This window comes from Balaenoptera acutorostrata, chromosome 20 (genome assembly GCF_949987535.1).
Source record: "Balaenoptera acutorostrata chromosome 20, mBalAcu1.1, whole genome shotgun sequence".
Taxonomy (NCBI): domain Eukaryota; kingdom Metazoa; phylum Chordata; class Mammalia; order Artiodactyla; family Balaenopteridae; genus Balaenoptera; species Balaenoptera acutorostrata.
The window spans coordinates 19,043,815-19,064,305 of NC_080083.1; the positions used below are offsets into that span (position 1 = coordinate 19,043,815).

Here is a 20,491-nt window from a genome sequence, read left to right on the forward strand (position 1 = left end):
TAGATCCAACGAGGCATCTGGGGATGTTTCAAGTTTGTGTGAAGACACCTGCTGCCTTGTCCACCCCCAGATCCACTGTCATCCAAGACAGAGGTGGCTCATCAACCAGTCAGGGGACAGGTTGGGCTTTTATCTTATGTAACAAATGTTCTGACTTTTCTTCCTTTATGTCTAGCATCTAGAACATGCAGAATTCCTTTAAAAAACCCCCCAAACCCCAGTAACCTTTGTTTCAGACGCTTGCAAATGAACTCAATTTTGAATGGTTCCCTAGGTCTCTCAAAAACTCAGATAATAACTGGTATTTGAAAGGACCAGCCAAAGGTGCATCCTAACATTCTTTTCTATAGAGTTTCAAAAGTGAATTCTGGAACATAAGGCCTTTGAAATGCTCCTTGAAAAAAGGGTTCCATTTTCAGTAAGTTCAGGAAGGCTGCATACTGCAATTCCTTTTTGGAGATTCATAATGTACATTAGCATATTAAAAGCTCTAAGAAGTTCTATGTAAGTAAACCTATTTTAACTTTGTTCAACAAAATTTAAAAAACATTTCAATTTTTTAAATTTAAAACCAAAATTTAACTACAGAACCCTTTGTACACAGATTACTCATTCATTTTGAAGGGGATCAATATATGCCATCCCAAAACATGCCATGGTGGCATAAGCATTACTGAGCATTTGTTCATTCTATAAGAATTTTCCAAATTCCTACTGTACGTTTGGTTTCTATCGGGGACACAGAGGAAAACAGGGGACACCTATGATATTCTAGGAAAAACCAAACATGCCTATGAGATAACTGGGAAACAACTACAACTGATCCCCTAAAAAGTGAGATCTGGTCAAAGGCCACAACAATGGAAACCTCCATGTAAAGAAGCTTGAATTAGTGTCACAGTGAGGCTCTTTCAAGAAGTCCAGCACTGCGAGAGGGACAGCTCCCTGTCTGGCAGGGAGTTGGGGTAGAGTGGAAAGAATCTTTCCCTGGAGAGGCCAGCATTCCCTACAGACTACTTTGCAGGCTTCAGGTGCTTCGGCTGTAAAGCAAGGATGTTACACTAGATGATTTATAAGAGCACATACTCATACTCTATCTTAACAGCTACTGATAATGAACAAAAATTTTTAAGGGTTAAAGGTTCTTTCTGATCTAAAGTGCACATGGCATTGACAACCACTATCTTTGATTTTCATCTGATTACTGTTATGACTCCTCAGACTAGGGAGAGAAAACATTATTTCATTATTATGTACTAGGCCTTATGCTAGACACTTGATATACATTAAAAATAGGTTTTTAAAGCACTTATGCTTGACATATATTTGTACGTTGCTGCTTTATGTTTCTCTTACTAATAATTCAACATTAAAAAACAGTGGGGAATACATTTGACATAAGTTTCTTGAAGTCATACATTAATATATTTTTTGCTGGCAAACACCTGGCTTTGAGAAACAGTCATTTTTCAGACCTAGAACCCTGCTCCTACAGAGGAATGTGACTCATATTCACAGCTCTTGCTAGGAGCCTGGCTCTGGCCGTAGGCAGTGGGTGACGGTGCCAGCAGGGTTCTGTTGAGACCAGCGCTCTTCAATGTATCCCTGTACCCCGAACACGCTATCGGTTCCCAGTGTTCACACCGATGGTGATGTGCGGTGATGATGCTTCCTGGGGGGGGGGTGGAATTTCAGAATGTTGGGGGAAAGGAAATAATTTGGGAAAGGCCCCTTAGATTACTTGGGTAAACATTAAATACGCTTCCTCTTTTTATTTTTCTGTCTTAGACTGTAATTAATGTAAGGCGAAATGGCAGGATAAGAAAAAGTACACTTACTAAGGACAGATACTTTTTCAACAGTTCGAATTTACACAAGTTCAACATAATATGATTAAAAAACTATGGGGCTTCCCTGGTGGTGCAGTGGTTGAGAATCTGCCTGCCAATGCAGGGGACATGGGTTCGAGCCCTGGTCTGGGAAGATCCCACATGCCACGGAGCAACTGGGCCCATGAGCCACAATTACTGAGCCTGCGCGTCTGGAGCCTGTGCTCCGAAACAAGAGAGGCCGCGATGGTGAGAGGCCCGTGCACCGCGATGAAGAGTGGTCCCCACTTGCCGCAACTAGAGAAAGCCCTCGCACAGAAACGAAGACTCAACACAGCCATAAATAAATAAATAAATAAATAAATAAATAAATAAATAAAGAACGTGAATTTCTTAAAAAAAAAAGATAAAATAAATAAATAAATAAATAAATAAAAGAACGTGAATTTCTTTAAAAAAAAAAAAAACAACTATGAAGATCATTCCTGGTCATAACTCAATGCCAAAGAGAAAAAAAAGAATACAACTGCGCTGTTGGGTGCACGATTTATCTTAATAGCAGGCAACACACTATTATGATCAGAGTATTAAGTAGCTCATGCTGGAAAAATGCTGTGGTGAGACAGACAGAAATGCTACTATTTAGAGAAAAATCTAAACTAAAATGCTAGGTTTTCTCAGTGATGTTGAGGTTTTACACTTGTACACATAGTTATAACTATATTACTGAAAATCCTATTGGAAACACAACCTTGTACTTACAAATCTGAAAAATCCTACTACCTAATCTATTTCTTTCCCAAGAAATGTTTTATAACATAATATTTGAAGACTGAAGTTTCTTAGTTATATGCCAATCAAGTCAGAACAGATTTAAAATGGATGTCAACAGGAATATAATTAATTTTTCAACTAATATAAAAATAACGTGTATATTTTTATCAGTCATTTAAAATTCTTTTTTATAAACGGCATATTTCTATTTTTAAAATCCATTTTCTTTGGATTGTCTTTTATTGATTTGTATGAGCTCTTTATAAATTAAGGGAATCATCTTTTTGTTATTAGCATTTTAAATATTTTTTCCAGTAGGCCAATGATCTTTTGGTACTATTTATGGTATACTACCATACAGAAGTTGTCTTTTAAAAAAATTGTGTGCGGTCAAATATATTCATTTTTCTTTTATGGTTACATACATATTTTACACAAAACTGAGATCACATAATTATCATAAAGTGCTTTGCAATGCTTTTTATTTGATACATCAAGCACATTTTCCCATGTGATCAAATACCCTCCTATAATGTGATTCTGAACGGCCTCACAGTACTCAACCAGATACATGCATATAATTCAGTTAACCAACCTCCTACTGTGCGGTATTTCTGGTGTTTTCTGCAATTTAAAATATCATTTTAGGAGTATCATTGTACATATTCTAATTCTAATTCTAGAAATAGAATTGCTGCTGCGACTCATTTACATTTCCAAATGCCACATACTAAAGTATTCATTTCCAAACTCTACCATGCGAAGAGTTAAAAAGAATTAACGAGATTGATATAGGATAACATATTGTTGCTATGGTTCAATTGCTTTGATTAGGAATATAAAAAATTCACTGGCTATCTGAATTTTTTCTGTTGTGAATTCTCTTTCCATTCCTTGTTTTTGTCCATCACATATTTGTAATTTTACATAATGATTTGTAAGGGCTTTTTATATATGAAATAAGCTAAACTTTTATTACATTTACAAAGGCTCTTTAGCATTTTTGCCTTTTAACATCTCCTGGCCATGGTTATTGGTCCTGGCTAATAAAACATGAGAAGACATTTTCTAGGTGTTTCTGAGAAAGAAAATGTCTCACTCTTCAGAGAGAATGTCCAAGTACTTCTAGAAGAGATTTCCTTGAATGACGAAACGTGGCTTCTGTAACTGCTGGCAGCCACCTGGCAACCACAAGGGGGAGCCACACTGAGAAAGAAGATGACCCAAGAGAAGGCTTCCTGATGTATGAAATAGATCCCCGTTACACTCTGTGCCCGTCTGAGTTGAGTTTTCTTTCTACGCTCTCCCCTCCTCCCCTCCCCTCTCCTTCCCTCTCCTCTCCTCCCCTCTATTCCTTTCCCCTTCCCTCCTACTCTCTCTTTCTCCCCTTCTCCCTTCCTTGCAACTGAACACATTGTGATATACAATGATATTTTTTGAGAAACAGAAATTTTAAATGTTTATTCAGAGATATGTATCAACCTTTGCCCTTATGATTCTTCTTTTGCTGCTGCTAAACTCAGAAAGGCCCTCCCTACTTTAAAATCAAATATGTGTCTAGGGACTTTATTGGCAGTTCAGTGGTTAAGACTCTGCCTTTCAATGCAGGGGGTGTGGGTCTGATCCCTGGTCGGGGAACACACATGCCTCGGGGTGTGGCCAAAAAATTTAACTAATAAATAAAAATAAATAAATTGGACATCTCTTAGAAAAAAACTTTAAATGTGTGTCTATAAAAAGAATTTGTCTTGTTAAAATGTAAGTTCTATGTGGAGGAGTGGTCTCAATCACAAATAGGAGAGAGCCTTTATTTCACAATCACTTCATGAATGGCAGGAAACTGTGTCTACTCTAGTAGATTATCCATAATTAAAGATGTGTGAAATGCCCACTAAAGCTCTGGATTCTTTGAAATACAAATGAGTTACCAGCTACGGCTGATGAGTATGACAGGAGAAATGTTCTATTTGGATCAAACTTATGTGAGTGGAATGAATCTAAGTCAGATCCTACCTGGTCAGGCATTAAGAAGAGTTAACACTGGAAATCTTTATGAGGATGTCGCCTCTGAAATAGCTGCATAAAAAAATCACTGGGAAATAATCAGGAATATATAATAATCAGGAGATATATATATAGCCACACTCCCACCCACCCACATACATAAAACTACTTGACTGCAAAAGGCGTAAGCTATAGTGAAAGGGTATATTCTATAGATTTTAATATATAAGTCATATTAAATCAGCATTTTCATACAAAGTCAGCTCAACCATATCTTGGATTTAGAGAATAATCAGACTGCTTTTAGAACGAACATCAGCGTTAGACTTGCCAATAAACAGCTCTTTCTGTCTGTGAAATATTTTCGGACCATCAAACTCTACCCTTCTTTTTGGTCTTTTTCACTCATCTCAACTGGCTTGTGATCAATATTTCAGGGAACTCTTCCTTAGCTGCCCTCCAGGTATCCTTCCAGAAAACCTAAACCCAAATTCCAGCTGAAAACTTCACAGACAGAAATTCTGCTGCACTGAGCCTTGAAGAAAGGAATGTGCACCAGTACTAAAAAAAAACAAAAAAAAAGTGACAGAAGCACAGACGCGGCAGTGATATTGCTGAAAATGCCTTCCAAATGTTCACACCCTCTCTTGCTGCAGAGTTTTTTGCTTATGTAGTTCCCTCTGCTTGCATCTCCTCTCCCTGGACTTCTCCTAGAGTCAGCTCGCTCTCAATTTTTCGGTCTCACTTTAATGTCACCTCCTCAGAGAGGTCTTCCCTGACCAGCCCATTTCCCTTGTCCTCTGAATGACTGTCCCAATTCAGGCCTTCCTTTCCTTCATGCCTGTTACATAATTTATAATTATTTGTTGACTAAGTTTTTCTGTCTTACTCCTCAATTAGAATGTATGTTGCATGAAGACAAGGACTATTTCTATTATATTCATCCCGGTGTCTCCAAAGAGTGCCTGGCAATAAACACATTTGTTGAATGAATGGATACTTATTGGCTTGAATACACTAAAGATCTTTTATTACAAGTTTAAAAGAAGACTTACTTATCTGTGAAAAAGGCCCCACGGAATGTTTGACAACCAAGTAACCTTAGGGTTTAAGAGCTCACTTAAGAGAAGCAGAGAACTCATCCCGTTACACAGCGGTGCAGCCGAGCCAAGCAAATGATGAAACATTCAAGGAAGTGACACACGGCAGCTGCCATGCAGTTCTCAAGCCTTAATGGAATTTCAAGATCAGTGGTGACGCTTGATGGTTCTAGAGCAGTCTAGCATGAATGAGCATCTGCTTGGCAAACTGCTGCCAGTTTGCCAGTGAGGAACACGAGGCGTGAAAAAGTCTGGTTTTCAGTGAATGTTTCGTTTACGTTAAAAGAATTTCTTTCACTAAAAACGTAAAAATCTTCATCTTAAATATGGATACTCTAAATTAAGTTCCTAATTCCATTCATCCCAGTTACAGGATTTTTCATGAAAAGTCCCCCCTTTGCTTTTTTACTTTCTTCCTTTTTTTTTTTTTTTCCTTGACACAAGTCAACACCTTAGTGTCACTGCTTTTTATCAAGTGACTGAGGAAAATGTGACCTGGTACATCCTTTATTCTGTCCTGGAGCCAAAGAGACTGAGAAAGAGCTCATAGACTCTACTGTGTATTATTCCTTTCTTTCACTGGGCCTGTGAGAATAATCTAATTTCTCTATTACTGGAATGAGAGGAAAGAGGGGGAAAAAAACCCCTAGACTGGGAAATTCTATCCAATTCAAATATACAAATATTGTATACTAGTTCTCAAATTAACAAAAATCAGGTTCCAATGAATGTATAAGGAACCAGCTCTTGGTCAGATCACTTAGATGAACTATCTATTCAGGCTCATAGGTCAAGGATGACTGAGAAGATACTGTAATTAATGTAGCTTTGGCTTTAACTCAGCAGCTGACAGGTATTCTCTAGTTCCCTTCTCTTCTTGCAAGGCTACCCAGCACATATTCTGTTCTGCCAGAGGGGCAGAAAACTCTTGCTTCTTTTTCACATCTCCAAGGAGTTCACCGAGTCACTACATTATGGCAAAAGGAGCTGGGTAGCTCATTCCACGTCTGTGGAGGTTTATCCTCTAAATCAAAAATCATGCAACAAGTTTCCGTGATCACCACATTCAGGACTGTATCTGGCCAGGCTAAGACTACAAAACACATAGCTTCTTGACTTAACCTTCAAATAACAACTATAGGAAACTGTCTTATTACTAAATAACTTTGCTTTGAATCCTGGATTTTCTTCCTCTTCCAAATACATATATTGTTAATGTAGCTTTAAGTTAGCTGTCATCTACAGAAAACCCCATGCTAAGTTGTTATGATAGCAAATATTTATTCCCTTCCTCTTGACCTACGTGGGTCACCCCATTGATGTGACCTGCTTTGGTCAACGAGATACATATGCATGTGACCTGAACAGCTTGAAATGTGCTTGTGTGGTCAGCCTTGCCCTCTTAGGCTTTTGCTGTTAACCATGAGAAGAACACGCCCCTGGGATCCACTGACACCAGAAAAAAATAAGCCACATGTGGAGCCAATCTGTACTCAGCCCACGGCCTGGGATGGGCTCAGCCAAAAATGGCCAAACCTTCGATGCATGAGGAAGAAGTAAATTCTGACTGTTATAGCCACTGTGTTTTAGAGATGTGGTGGGCTGAACAATCCCCACCCCCCGCCCACGAAAAGATTTCTACCTCTTAATCCTTGGAACCAGTAAATGTTACTTCACGTGACAAAAAAAGGACTTTGCAGATGTGATTAGGTTAAGGATCTTGAGATGGGTAGATTATCCTGGATTACCTGTTTGGACCCTAAATGCAATCCCATATATATATATAAGAGGCAGGTGGTAGGAGATCTGAAGACAGACGAGGGGAAGACATATGACTATGGAAGGAGAGACTAGAGCCACAAACCATGGAATTCTGGCAGCTACCAGAAGCTGGAAGAAGCCAGGAATAGATAATCCCCTACAACCACTAGAGGAAGTGTGGCCTTGATGTCACCTTGATTTTGGCTCAGTGAAACTGATTTCAGACTTCTGGCCTCCAGAACCGTGAGAGGATAAATTTCTGTTGTTTCAAGCCACCGAGTTTGTGGTAATTTTTATAGTAATCATAGGAAACCAATACAGGTGGTTTGTGGCATAATTATGCCAACGGTCAACTGATATATACCCAAACCAATAATAATATTAATAATATCAATGTTAATAAGAATAGCAAACATATAGTACCTGCCATATGCTAGGCACTGATCAAAGTATGTTGAATATATTAAGTCATTTAATACTCACAACCATACTATAAGGTGGGTACTCTTACTTCCCTTTTACAGATGAGGAAACTGAAGAACAGAGAGGTCCCAAAGTTTCATCTTGTAAGTGTTGGAGCTGGGATTGGAAACCAAGTGCCTTGTGGTTGACTGAAGCCAAGAACTACCTGCTTGTCAGGCAGCAGTAGAGACTAGAAATTACACAGAAATTAGCGATTCTTCAACTCTGGCAGCAGAGTTAAAACTTAAAGGCTTCTTTCCCAGTTAGGAATAACTCTTATGCCTACTAATTACTCCATTTGCTTGGTATGATGAAGGTACCTCATTTAAATGCATATGACTAGCTCTTAAGTATTAATAAACATAACATAGCTAATAGGAACCTTTATAATCCCAGAGCACCTAGTACTGAGTCATGACACTACATTATTGTCAAAATACCACGTGAGCCACTGTGCACAGGGCACCATGCTGGGGCCCCTGGGTGGAGTACAAACAAGCATAAGGACACTGCTTCCCTCAACAATTTATAATCTGGTTGAGGAGAGAAGACAAAGGTGCAAAATTAATAGATGCTCTACAGACTACAGAAATCTTAGAATTCGGAGGGAATCTTTGAGCTGAAGACCTCTTATAAACCATCAGCTGGGAGGTTCTCTGCCCTGACTCTTCCACGGCACACTTTAGGAAGGACACTCACACGTGCAACACACTTGCAACACACGTGCAACAACCCTCGGGGGTTGTACCATCCCTGAAATGGGCCTTTCTTGCCCACTCAAGAAAGCAAATATAAATTTTATAGAAATAACCTCGCATCAGCTCCTATTTACCAATTAATTCATTATCTTTGCTAACTTATTATTAGTACCAAGTTACTCATAACACACCTCATACTTGATTGTAACAGATGTGCCCATATCCAAGCCTATCGTTTTACAGGTAAAGGAAGTGATGACCTAAAACCTTACACAACCCCCAAACTAACAGCAGGCCCACAGTTCCTACCTCCTGTTGAAGTTACCGCCTCAGAGAGCCACATAAAATCGACAAATGGGTGCTGGTGAAGGAAGTAAAGATGACTTTATTTAGACTAGTCTGGCCAGGAGGGCTTGAGTGAGGGGGTGGAGTCTAATTTGAAGATACAAAAGGCAAGGCAAATGGTATGTGTAAAGCGCACAGGTGGGAAAGAGATGTACGTGAGAGTGCAGGGAAAAACACGATGACGCTGCGTGGTGGCACAGTGAAAGATGCCGGCAGAGCCTGGTCTGAATTCTGTAGGTGATTGAAGGGCTTTTGAACAGAGGAACAACATCATTAAAACTCAGATGGTGATGCTTTGCAGATGTGGGTCAAGGAGAGAAGCTTGGAAGATCACACAGAAGTGGTCCAGGGACCCCGTACCACAACCATCACCGTGGTTCTGCCGATTTTCATCTGGAACAGCCCTTTACAGTGTACACAGCATGACTTCAATTTAGAAAACTGTGTGTGTAAGAGAGAGTAGGACAAAGACTGTTATGACACCTTCCAAACCATTAATAGTAGTTACCTTTTGGTGGTGAGATGATGGATGATGTTATTTCCTTCTTTAAGTATATTTTTAAATTTCACAATGAATACGTATTACTTTATAATAAAGACAATTAAAATTTTAGATGGAAACAATGTGATTACAGCTCTATGTTGTTCCTATTTATAATCCATTTAAAAAATAAATCTATTTATTTATTTATTCATGGCCGCGTTGGTCTTCATTGCTGCGCATGGGCTTTCTCTAGTTGTGGCGAGCAGGGACTACTCTTCATTGCGGTGCGTGGGCTTCTCATTGTGGTGGCTTCTCTTGTTGCGGAGCATGGGTTCTAGGGCGCACTGGCTCAGTAGTTCTGGCTTGCGGGCTCTAGAGCTCAGGCTCAGCAGTTGTGGCGCATGGGCTTAGTTGCTCCGTGGCATGTGGGATCTTCCCGGACTAGGGCTCGAACCCGTGTCCCCTGCATTGGCAGGCAGATTCTTACCCACTGTGCCACCAGGGAAGCCCTATAATCCATTTAAAGTACAGTAAACTTGTGAATAAAGTACTTGGTCTGTAACCTGCATTTAAATCACGAGTGCCTGATTGTATTTTTAGTTCCCCGAGGATATTTGTCACTGACATATTTTCTATGAGTGTTTGATTTCTTTGGGTGTTTGTATCTACACAGATACAATAAGACCAACTCAGGACAACTGGCTAGTAAACATCTTATTTTGAAATTAAATTTTCTTAAAAATATAGAGTCTCTGCGTAAAGAAGATGTGGTACATATACACAATGGAATACTACACAACCATGAAAAAGAATGAAATTATGTCATTTGCAGCAACATGAATGGATCTAGAGATTATCATACTAAGCGAAGTAAGTCAGAAAGAGAAAGACAAATACCATATGATATCACTTATATGTGGAATCTAAAATATGACACAATTGAACTTATCTACAAAACAGAAACAGACTTGCAGACATAGAGGACAGACCTGTGTTGCCAAGGGGGAGGGGAGTAGGGCAGGGATAGATTGGGAGTTTGGGGTTAGCAGATACAAACTATTATATATAGAGTGGATAATCAACAAGGTTGTACTGTAGAGCACAGGGAACTATATTCAATATGCTGTGATAAACCATAATGGAAAAGAATATGAAAAAGAATATATATATGTATATATATACATATACATATATATTTAACTGAATCACTTTACTGTACAGCAGAAACTAACACAACATTGTAAATCAATTATACTTCAATAAAAAAAAAATACAGATTCTCCTTGTAGTACTGAATTTGAATGGAGAGTGATGTTTGGCAACAGTAAGACTTTCTGACAAAAAATACTGAATATAAATAAATAGCCCTAAATTTTCTTTAGTTATAAATAAAGCCCCCCCAAAGGAATGACTCCTCCTCAGTCTATATAATGGGTGTGTGTGTACACACATGCATGCACACATGCACATGCATGCATGTGTAGGTATGTCTAGAATTAACAATGTGGTTAAAAAGGAATCATACTGAACATCCTGTTTTGTAACATATATTCTCACTTAACATTTATCATGAGCACTCGATGTTATTAAATTTATTTATATTGTCACTGTTAATGGCTGCTTAGTTTTCTATTGTAGGGATCTACCACAATTTATATGACTCACTTCTTAACATTTTTCTCCATTATTTTCCACTTTCATGAGAAATACTGAAGAGAAAATTCTTACAACTGGATTTTTACATGAATTTTCAAGAATTTCCTTAGTATAAATTTCTACAGGTATAATTGCTAGATTAGAGGCAAACCCAACTTTTAGATTTTTTGGAAACACATTGCTAAACTACTGTCCAGAAAGTTCTCACCAATTTACTCTCATGCCGGTAGTAAACATATCATCAACAACACTGGGTAGGATTAAATGAAAAAAAAACAAACCCTGAGTATTTGATAGGTGAAAATATAGTTGCTGGCCATTTTTCTTTTTTTTTTGGTGGACTGATTGTCTATAGTTTTCCTCAGTTTTCTAGTGAGGTATTTATTTCATTTCTTTGGAAGGGCCTTTTGTATGTTAAAGGTATTTATACTCTGCATGTGCTGAAATGAAAAAGATCGAGTTTAAAGCCACTATACGTCTCCCCATAAAGAGAAACTGAATGCTCTAAATATACGCAATAATGATACATTTCCCAGAACATGTTGAATATTTCATAAACTTTTTTTTTGGTTAGCAAAACTTAATAGTCCAAGCAGAATGTGTTTAAATGTGCCATGACAAAGATATAAGCAATTTCTGACACACTTAGATTTCTTGGTGCTATAGCAAGAAAAAGACTAAAGTAAACCTCAACACCATAGCCCTTACACTTAAACCACATATATTCTTTTATATACCTAATAGGATATGAGGATATATTTTGTCACCCATAAAGTGTCTTGGCTTAATGAAATATGTGGCAAAAGTATGTACTTCAGAAAGGCCTTTTTAAAAAGGCAGTTTTAAAAATCATCTTTTTTGGGGGGTGATATTTTATGTGAAATATCAGCATTGCCACTAGGTAGTGAATACCCATTATGATATTTTCATCGTTGCCTTTAGTATGTGTCACCCAATTACTTCCAAAAGGATTGGAGGGAACTTACATAAAAGGTACATAGACAAGGGGGTTTCCCTGGTGGCAAGGTGGTTAAGAATCCGCCTGCCGATGCAGGGGACACGGGTTCGAGCCCTGGTCCAGGAGGATCCCACATGTCATGGAGCAACTAAGCCCGTGCGCCACAACTACTGAGCCTGCACTCTAGAGCCCGCGAGCCACAACTACTGAGCCCGTGTGCTACAACTACTGAAGCCCATGCGCCTAGAGCCGATGCTCCGCAACGAGAAGCCACCACAATGAGAAGCCCGCCCACCGCAACAAAGAATAGCCCCCGCTCGCTGCAACTAGAGAAAACCCGCACGCAGCAACGAAGACCCAACGCAGCCAAAAATAAATAAAATAAATAAATTTTTTTTAAAAAAGGTACATAGACAACATAGTCACCCAACTGAGGATAAAAGGACAGGTAGGCAATGGGTGGGGGTCTCAGTAGGAAGGGTGACAGTCACATTTGAAACCCCAGCTAAGAATGGTTCCTGGATCTGAGTACAAATCTGAACCCTGAGCTTCCTGGCAGCTTCAGCAAATGGGAAACTTAATGAGTTGCATGGGTTTCATTATTTAATAAGATTGGTAATTAAATATTCCCTGCACCCAAATACGTTTTTAATTTTTAAACAATAATTTTTGTCGAGGAGGAAGAAAAATTAATTGCTCAGCAGTGATTCGATGGTATTTTGTTTGGCTTGGCTGTCTTCCTCCAGCCAAGCTTTTGGTATACACCTCCTATCTATAAGATCTTTCATTTGAGTCCGGGATACCAATCCTCACTGAATTGTTCACAAGTTTTTAATTTAATGTTAACACCTATTCATTGAATCACTTCCCCTTCACTAATTAATTCCTTACAAAGAGTCAATCTCTTGAGTTCCCAGCAATTAAAAAGAAAAGTGCAATGAAAATGGAGCCTTTTTTTTTTTTTTTCCTTTCACCACCTATAGGGGCCAGAAAATGTTGTCATGGTGACAACAGCTGCTGGGTTATGAGTGACAGGTCTCAAGAGAGAAGTGTCTTGGAAAGGGAAGATCTCAAGTTAAAAAAAAAGTGGTGAGAGAGAACGAATGCAAGCTCTTTCACTAAGCATGGTGGGAGCTCAGTTGAAGGGTGTATTTAACTAGCAAAGAATAAAAGAAGTATTTCCCCCTTTCTTTCAACTGACATAGGAAATGTTTTCCTTCCAAAGGAGAACAGATTTCTTTTAAGCAAATCTCAAGCATATGTACATATCTTGGCATAATTACATTTTAAAATTGGGATTCACACTGATGCACCAAATTGGTTGCCTTAGTAATGAGATATCACCCGGGCAACGGATTTGCTGCTCTTTCAGGAGAGCAAATCATCTGCTTCCAACTTACAGGGGAACAGGCTGGGGAAGGGGCGGCAGTGGCTTCTTATTGGCAGTATCTGAGAGGAGATAAATAAGAAACAAATTATTTTTGACATGTCATCATTATTTTCCAAACATGCTTTTATCTTTTTTATTCCTCAGTTGGGTGGGAGGAGGAAAAGGGTGGGGAGGGGGGTACGGAAAAAGAAAGAGAGAGAAAGAAAGAAAGAGAGAGAGAGAGAGAGAAGAAAGGATGCTCTGTTGTTCTGTTAAATTTTTGCTGAAGCATTTTTATTGTTCTAAAAGGGCTTTGCATTTGTCAATATGTAAATACTAAATGGCATCAGTTATTGGCTTACATGATAAATCAATAGAAATTTTCTTCACAATAATAAAAATCAATGACTTGTACTGAATAATGTTATTTTATTAGGACTGCTTAGTAACATATGTAGGGGAAAGGCTTCAACATTCAATAATCATTTATTAAATGTCTTGTAAATGATAAATACTCCTTGATTTCTTCATTAAGAACATACATACTTTCCCATACCTATGTTCATTACCATATTACCATGAGTTACCAATAAATGTTCAACATACTTTCTTCCTGGAGGATTCTAGTACTTGGTGTGTTTTTCTTCTCTTCCTGTACTCTGCCTTTCATCCTGATCATCTTTAACATGCTGGTTATTAATAAACCAGTGATCTCCCAATTGCCAGATTAAGTGGGCACTTTCAGTCCTTTATTTTGTTGGATGATTCTGTGTTTGACACTGCTGATCATTCCTTCTTACTTGAAATTTGTTACTTCCTCTGCTTCCCTGACTCATACATCCAATATGCTGGTCATCTTGACTCGAATGTCTCAGAGGCACTTTGAACTATGCCCCAAACTATTAAGTTCCTCCAAATACGCTCCTGCCTCTGCACCCCTTCTGTCAAGTTGCAGAGACTTTGTACAGTATAGTGTGGAAACAGAATATTGTAAGCCACAACCAAAAACAAACAAAGAAAAAAACCCCCAATCAAATCAGAGGCTGCCAGCCTTTACTAGCAGTTATAAATGAGGAACCATGACAGAATGGAAATTGTTGACCTAGGTGCTTTGAGAAGACAAATCCAGAGCTAGCTCTTTACCTCTTGTTAGATAAACAGGGGAAAGGTTAGTAAATATTTATAAACTTGTGATAAAATTCAGCTAAATTTAATTCTGTCATCACGAGTTGCATGGCTACCATGTATATTTGCATCTTAATTGTCCTAATTTCTAAGGAGGGCAAAAGAACTCTCCTGTCACATTGAAAGGGCAGTTTCAGTAATTCCAAGGACTGAGACTAGTATACATTTATTATGGAAAGCAACATTTGTTTGGTATTTTTGTAGAACTTTGTTCCCTGTTTTTGTCATAGGAAGTTTAGTTTACCCACTAACCTTAGTGCCAATTAACCTGCTATCACATCAATGACCCAGCTCCAATGAACTCAATCTGTATAAATGGTTTATGAAATAGAGATTAAGATCTGTCCTCCCTACAATGGACTTTCAAGTAAAACGTGAATCTAACAGAGTTGTTCTCCAACTTTTTGGCATCTCTCCTTCTTCCAAAAAGCCTTCTCTCCCAGCTCAGGTGGGTGACGCTTCTCTGAGCCCACCTGGCAGTCGTTACCTACTCAACAGTGTCACCATTACTCTACTGCACTGGTTGAGTGCTAACACATCTCCCTTCTGCCTCAGCTGTCAGCTTCCTCTGGATGGACCCCTGTCTTGTTCGTTGTATATCCCTATTCAGTAATGAATGGACAAATCCATGTTTATTACTCATTTAAAATACACGAGTGCCCTTCTCCCACCCGGCCACACGTCACAGTGTTGGAAAGGACATTAGCTACCCGTTTCTTCTCACCTCCTACTGAAAAGACATAATGTCAATGGTGGTCATTTGATCAAAGGCACATTTTTCTTTATTTCTTTCAATACTAGCCAAGGTCAAGCAGCGTATTTTTGACCATAAATATTCCCCATGAATAAAGCAGTGAGTTGACTGGCACTGGGGGCAACCTCTCTTATCACAGAGCCATGCCTCCCCCACCCTTCCTGTAATTCAGCTCATGCTTTGTCCACAGTCATCCAGACACACCTTTCCCAACCCACTCCTGGCTCGAAAGTAACTTTTACCACAACAAGTAAAACTCTTCTCCTGGAGCATGTATTCTCAGTAAAAGAGAGTCACTGATCACTTTTCATTACCGTACATATGTCAAGAGCTGATTCATACAGGAAACATCAGTGTTTCCTTCCAATCGTAGTAAAGATATATCTCAGTTCACATACTCAATAGTCAATGACTCAGACAGCACTAGGGCCAAATCACCTTCTTCTTTCTCTCGGAGCATGATGCCATCATCATCTTCGTGGCTGGTTTTATAAACTTTTCTTCAATAGTGTGAGTCATACCTGTTTTTCCTATAAGGAGTGCACACTGAATGATGCTAGTGTGGTATAAGTGAATAGGGGTTAAAAGTGTGCAGAAGCCTGCACCACTGGGTTCAAATCCCAGCTGTGGGGTCCACTATTGGTGTGATCTCCAGCAAGGCACTCAAGCTATTCACGGGGCTTAAGTTCCCTTTCCTATTAGATGAAAAATACTGATAGACACTCATTCACAGAGTTCTTATAAAGATTTAGTTAATATATGCAAAATGCTCAGAATACTGCCTGCCACTCAGTAAAGATTAGCTACTATATTAGTAGCTTTTTTTTTTTTAATTTAAGGGCAAAAGTAATCAATTTCATATGAGAGATAATCATTTTGCTTTTAGTCTGAGAAATAAAACACTTGACTGGTTTCACAAAGAAGCCGGTGAGCTTTGTTTGAAAATAACGTGAAAGCCCCATAGCTTCATGCTACTACTTGACAAAGTTGCACAATAAACAATACATCAGGGAATAGGAGCAAATGAATAACTACACCAATACAATCTGATTTTCAGATAATGATTCTATTCACACTTTTTCTCTGGTTGGTTTACAAAATTATTATACTCAGACCTATATTAACCTTTGCGATTACTTATAATTAATAGTGATGATATTATTCTCAGTTTCAGAATTTGCTATTTTCATTATACGTTCATGCTTTTATGAGTCACTCTTAACTCTTCACAAGATCCTTCTTGTGACTGGGACTATAATATAACCCAACAATAAGAATGTAAAGTGCTGGTCACCTAAATGGGAAGGAAATCCAAAAAAGAGGGGATATATGTATATGTATAACTGATTCATTTTGCTGTACGGTAGAAACTAACACAACGTTGTAAAGCAACTATACTCCAATAAAATTTAATTAAAAAAAGAATGAAAAATGCGAATTTAACAAATAAATACAAGAACATAAAAATAATATTAAATTATTAATTGGGAAAAAACAACCAGGGCAGTCCTTGTGATACATGAGCCGCCTTTTCTTTTTTAATTTTTAAAAATATTTACTTATTTATTTTTGGCTACGCTGGGTCTTCATAGCTGCACATGGGCTTTTTCTAGTTGTGGCGAGCAGGTGCTGCTCTTCATTGCGGTGCACAGGTTTCTCATTGTGGTGGCTTCTCTTGTTGCGGAGCACGGGCTCTAGGCGTGCAGGCTTCAGTAGTTGCAGCACGCGGGCTCAGTAGTTGTTGCATGTGGGCCCTAGAGCACATGGGCTTCAGTGCTTTAGGTGTGCTGGCTTGAATAGTTGCAGCACACGTGCTCAGTAGTTGTGGCACGCGGGCCCTAGAGCACACAGGCTTCAGTAGTTGCAGCACGCGGGCTCAGGAGTTGTGGCACACGGACTTCAGTAGTTGCAGCATGTGGGCTCAGTAGTTGTGGTGCATGGGCTTAGCTGCTCTGTGGCATGTGGGATCTTCCCGGACCAGGGCTCGAACCCGTGTCCCCTGCATTGGCAGGTGGATTCTCAACCACTGTGCCACCAGGGAAGCCCTCTACAATTCCATCTTGAATTCCACATAAAATTAGAAACGACAATCACATGTCATTTTAGACTACATTTTGAGTATTTTATTTCACTAACTTGATGTCTTTTCCTCCTTTCTCAGCGTTACATCACCTTTTTTTCTCATCCACATCTTTTCCACACTTTCTCCTCCACTCATTCCTTTGTTCTCCCCTGTCCTGCCTTTGAGATTGCACCAATTTTGTTATGACCTAATAATCAAGCCACTACTATCCTTTCAGGCAGATACCAGACAAGCAAAAATAAAATTCTGGGAGCCAAGTGATCCAGGAGGCTGACTGATCTGAACACTGATAGCATGAAGCTTTTGTATTTCCCATATAAACATGTCTGTAATTTCACATGACTATAAAAGAAGATTGACAACTGATTTCAGATTCGAGCTTGACTCTGGACCCCACAGCTCATGTGTCATGGGTGCTACAAGCTGTGAGCCGTATTTAGGATTGAAATAAAACCCACAAAAACTCGTGGCATCGAGTGTGGAGCAGGTCAGAGGCTAGCATAATTTAAATTTTCAAAGGGCTGGCAGCTCTTGCTGCTGGGGAATTCGGGAGTTGTAATTGTGATCTCAGGGTGACCACAAATTGCTTGGAGAAAAATGATTAGAGCCTTAAGATATTACTTTAAGAAAGAATATCTATGCTTAGTAGCCTTCAGTACGTGGCAGAGGAGGGGCCTTGGCCTCTTAACTATAACACGGCACACCGGAAAGGATAAATCTATTCCTAGAGCTAGGATCCAAGCTGTGTGATCTGAATTGGCCCAAATACATAACACAGTGACCAATTAAGATGTCTGTCTATAATCGATTATAGATGCCCTTTAAGAAAGGGCCAATTTCCCCAAAAGAAGACACAATTCACAAAAGCATCTATTTGTCTTATAGGTGGGTCAAGAAAGCCACTCTTCAAAATCCATCACCTCATTCCATATTTGTTGGTAATGGCCACACAAAAGATGAAGTCTCCCAGTACTTATCTATCTCCCTTTGAGAACCCATTTTTAATATCACCTTATATGATGATTTTGATCTTGTCCTATGATGCCATAAGATGAGAACATACATTTAAAACTATACATGCACCAAAAAAATAAGGGAGTTTCTTGAGGGGTTCTGTACCCCACTCCTTTCTTTCTTTCTTTTTTTTAATAAGCTCTCTCTCTCTTCTTAATATTTATTTATTTGGCTGTGTTGGGTCTTAGTTGCAGCACGCAGGATCTTTTTTTAGTTGCAGCATGCAGGATCTTTAGTTGTGGCATGTGGGATCCAGTTCCCTGACCAGGGATCGAACCCGGGTCCCCTGCATTGGGAGCGCAGAGTCTTAACTGCTGGACAACCAGGGAAGCTCCCCCACTCCTTTTCTAAGAGAGCAAAATATTTAAAACTAAGTGAGTATAGAATATTAGAGAACCGTGATGCTTTGTAACGCATTTGGTGAGATATTGTCATTAAAAATCAGTTAACAGTTAACTACCAGTTAACAGTGAAAACTATAGTCTTCTTTCAGGATCTCCCCAACCACACAACAAGTAAGTATCTTTATTTTCTGGGAATTAATGAATACAACATATAGAAGATGGATGATAGGAAACACCAAATCAGGAAGGTACAGGATGAAGATGGAAAAAAGTTAAAAGGTAATCAGCTCGGACAGCTCTGCTGCACAACACACTTAAAACAATCATTACACATGTTGACAGCCCCGTGTGTTTGCTGCTGAACTGACTACCGATGTCTCGGCACCTCCTTGCTTAAAGCTGTAATTCTGAAAACTGTAGTTTCTTCAGTGCTGTCTAGAAATTCCACCTTATTTGATTTCTCATTCAAATGTGACGTAAAGAACACACACAAGCTCCAGTGTAGAGGTTGTGTGGGGAAGTGAAGCAATTGCGTATTGTGAAAGGAAGAGAAGATGATCTTAAAAAAAAAATCCCACTGGCTACACAGCTTCATTTCTTTTAATTTAATGATGCAAACATGCGGTACTACATCCAGGGCTTCTTAGAAAATGATTTTTAAAATACAGGCATACCTGTATTTTTAAAATGATTTTAAAATGATTTAAAAATGATTTTTAAAATGATTTTTAAAATACAGGCATACCTCACTTTATTGCCCTTCACAGATTTTTTTTTTCTTTTTACAAATTGAAGGTTTGTGGCGGCCCTGCATCTAGCAAGTCGATCAGTGCCACTTTTCCAACAGCATTTGCTCACTTCGTGTCTCTGTATCACATTTCAGTAATTCTCACAATATTTCGAACCTTCTCGTTATTTTTTTTAACATCCGTATTGGAGTATAATTGCTTTACAATGGTTTGTTAGTTTCTGCTGTATAACAAAGTAAATCAGCTATATGTATACATATATCCCTATATCGCCTCCCTCTTGAGCCTCCCTCCCACCCTCCCTATCCCACCCCTCTAGGTGGACACAAAGCACCGAGCTGATCTCCCTGTGCTATGCAGCTGCTTCCCACTAGCTATCTATTTTACATTTGGTATATATGTCCATGCCACTCTCTCACTTCATCCCAGCTTACCCTTCCCACTCCCCGTGTCCTCAAGTCCATTCTCTACATCTGTGTCTTTATTCCTGCCCTGCCCCTAGGTTCATCAGAACCATTTTTTTTTTAGATTCCATACATATGTGTTAGCATACGGTATTTGTTTTTCTCTTTCTGACTTACTTCACTCTGTATGACAGACTCTAGGTCCATTCACCTCACTGCAAATAACTCAATTTCGTTTCTTTTTATGGCTGAGTAATATTCCATTGTATATATGCGCCACATCTTCTTTATCCATTCATCTGTTGATGGACACTTGGGTTGCTTCCATGTCCTGGCTATTGTAAATAGTGCTGCAATGAACATTGTGGTACATGTCTCTTTTTGAATTATGGTTTTCTCATCGTTCTCAGTGGTGAAAAACTGAAACCACTTCCTCTAAGATCAGGAATAAGACAAGGTTGCCCACTCTCACCACTATTATTCAATATAGTTTTGCAAGTTTTAGTCATGGCAATCAG

The 20,491-nt window shown here is 39.0% G+C and overlaps 1 protein-coding gene across 2 annotated transcripts in view; it reads right to left on the bottom strand.

Annotated features, from left to right (window-relative positions):
• The window catches only part of MYO1D (myosin ID), a 355,807-nt gene that overhangs the window by 168,202 nt on the left and 167,114 nt on the right, over positions 1 to 20,491 (bottom strand). Inside the window, exons 17-18 of one of the 2 annotated variants that reach the window (XM_028168535.2) lie at positions 13,472 to 13,520; positions 9,030 to 9,414 (exon numbers count right to left, since the gene is read on the bottom strand). The exons of the other annotated variant lie outside the window; for it this stretch is intronic. Coding sequence (XP_028024336.1) covers positions 9,407 to 9,414; positions 13,472 to 13,520 — 57 coding nt within the window. The 3' untranslated portion in view covers positions 9,030 to 9,406. Of the gene's footprint in view, positions 1 to 9,029; positions 9,415 to 13,471; positions 13,521 to 20,491 lie in introns of those variants that run through there. 2 annotated transcript variants of the gene reach the window in all.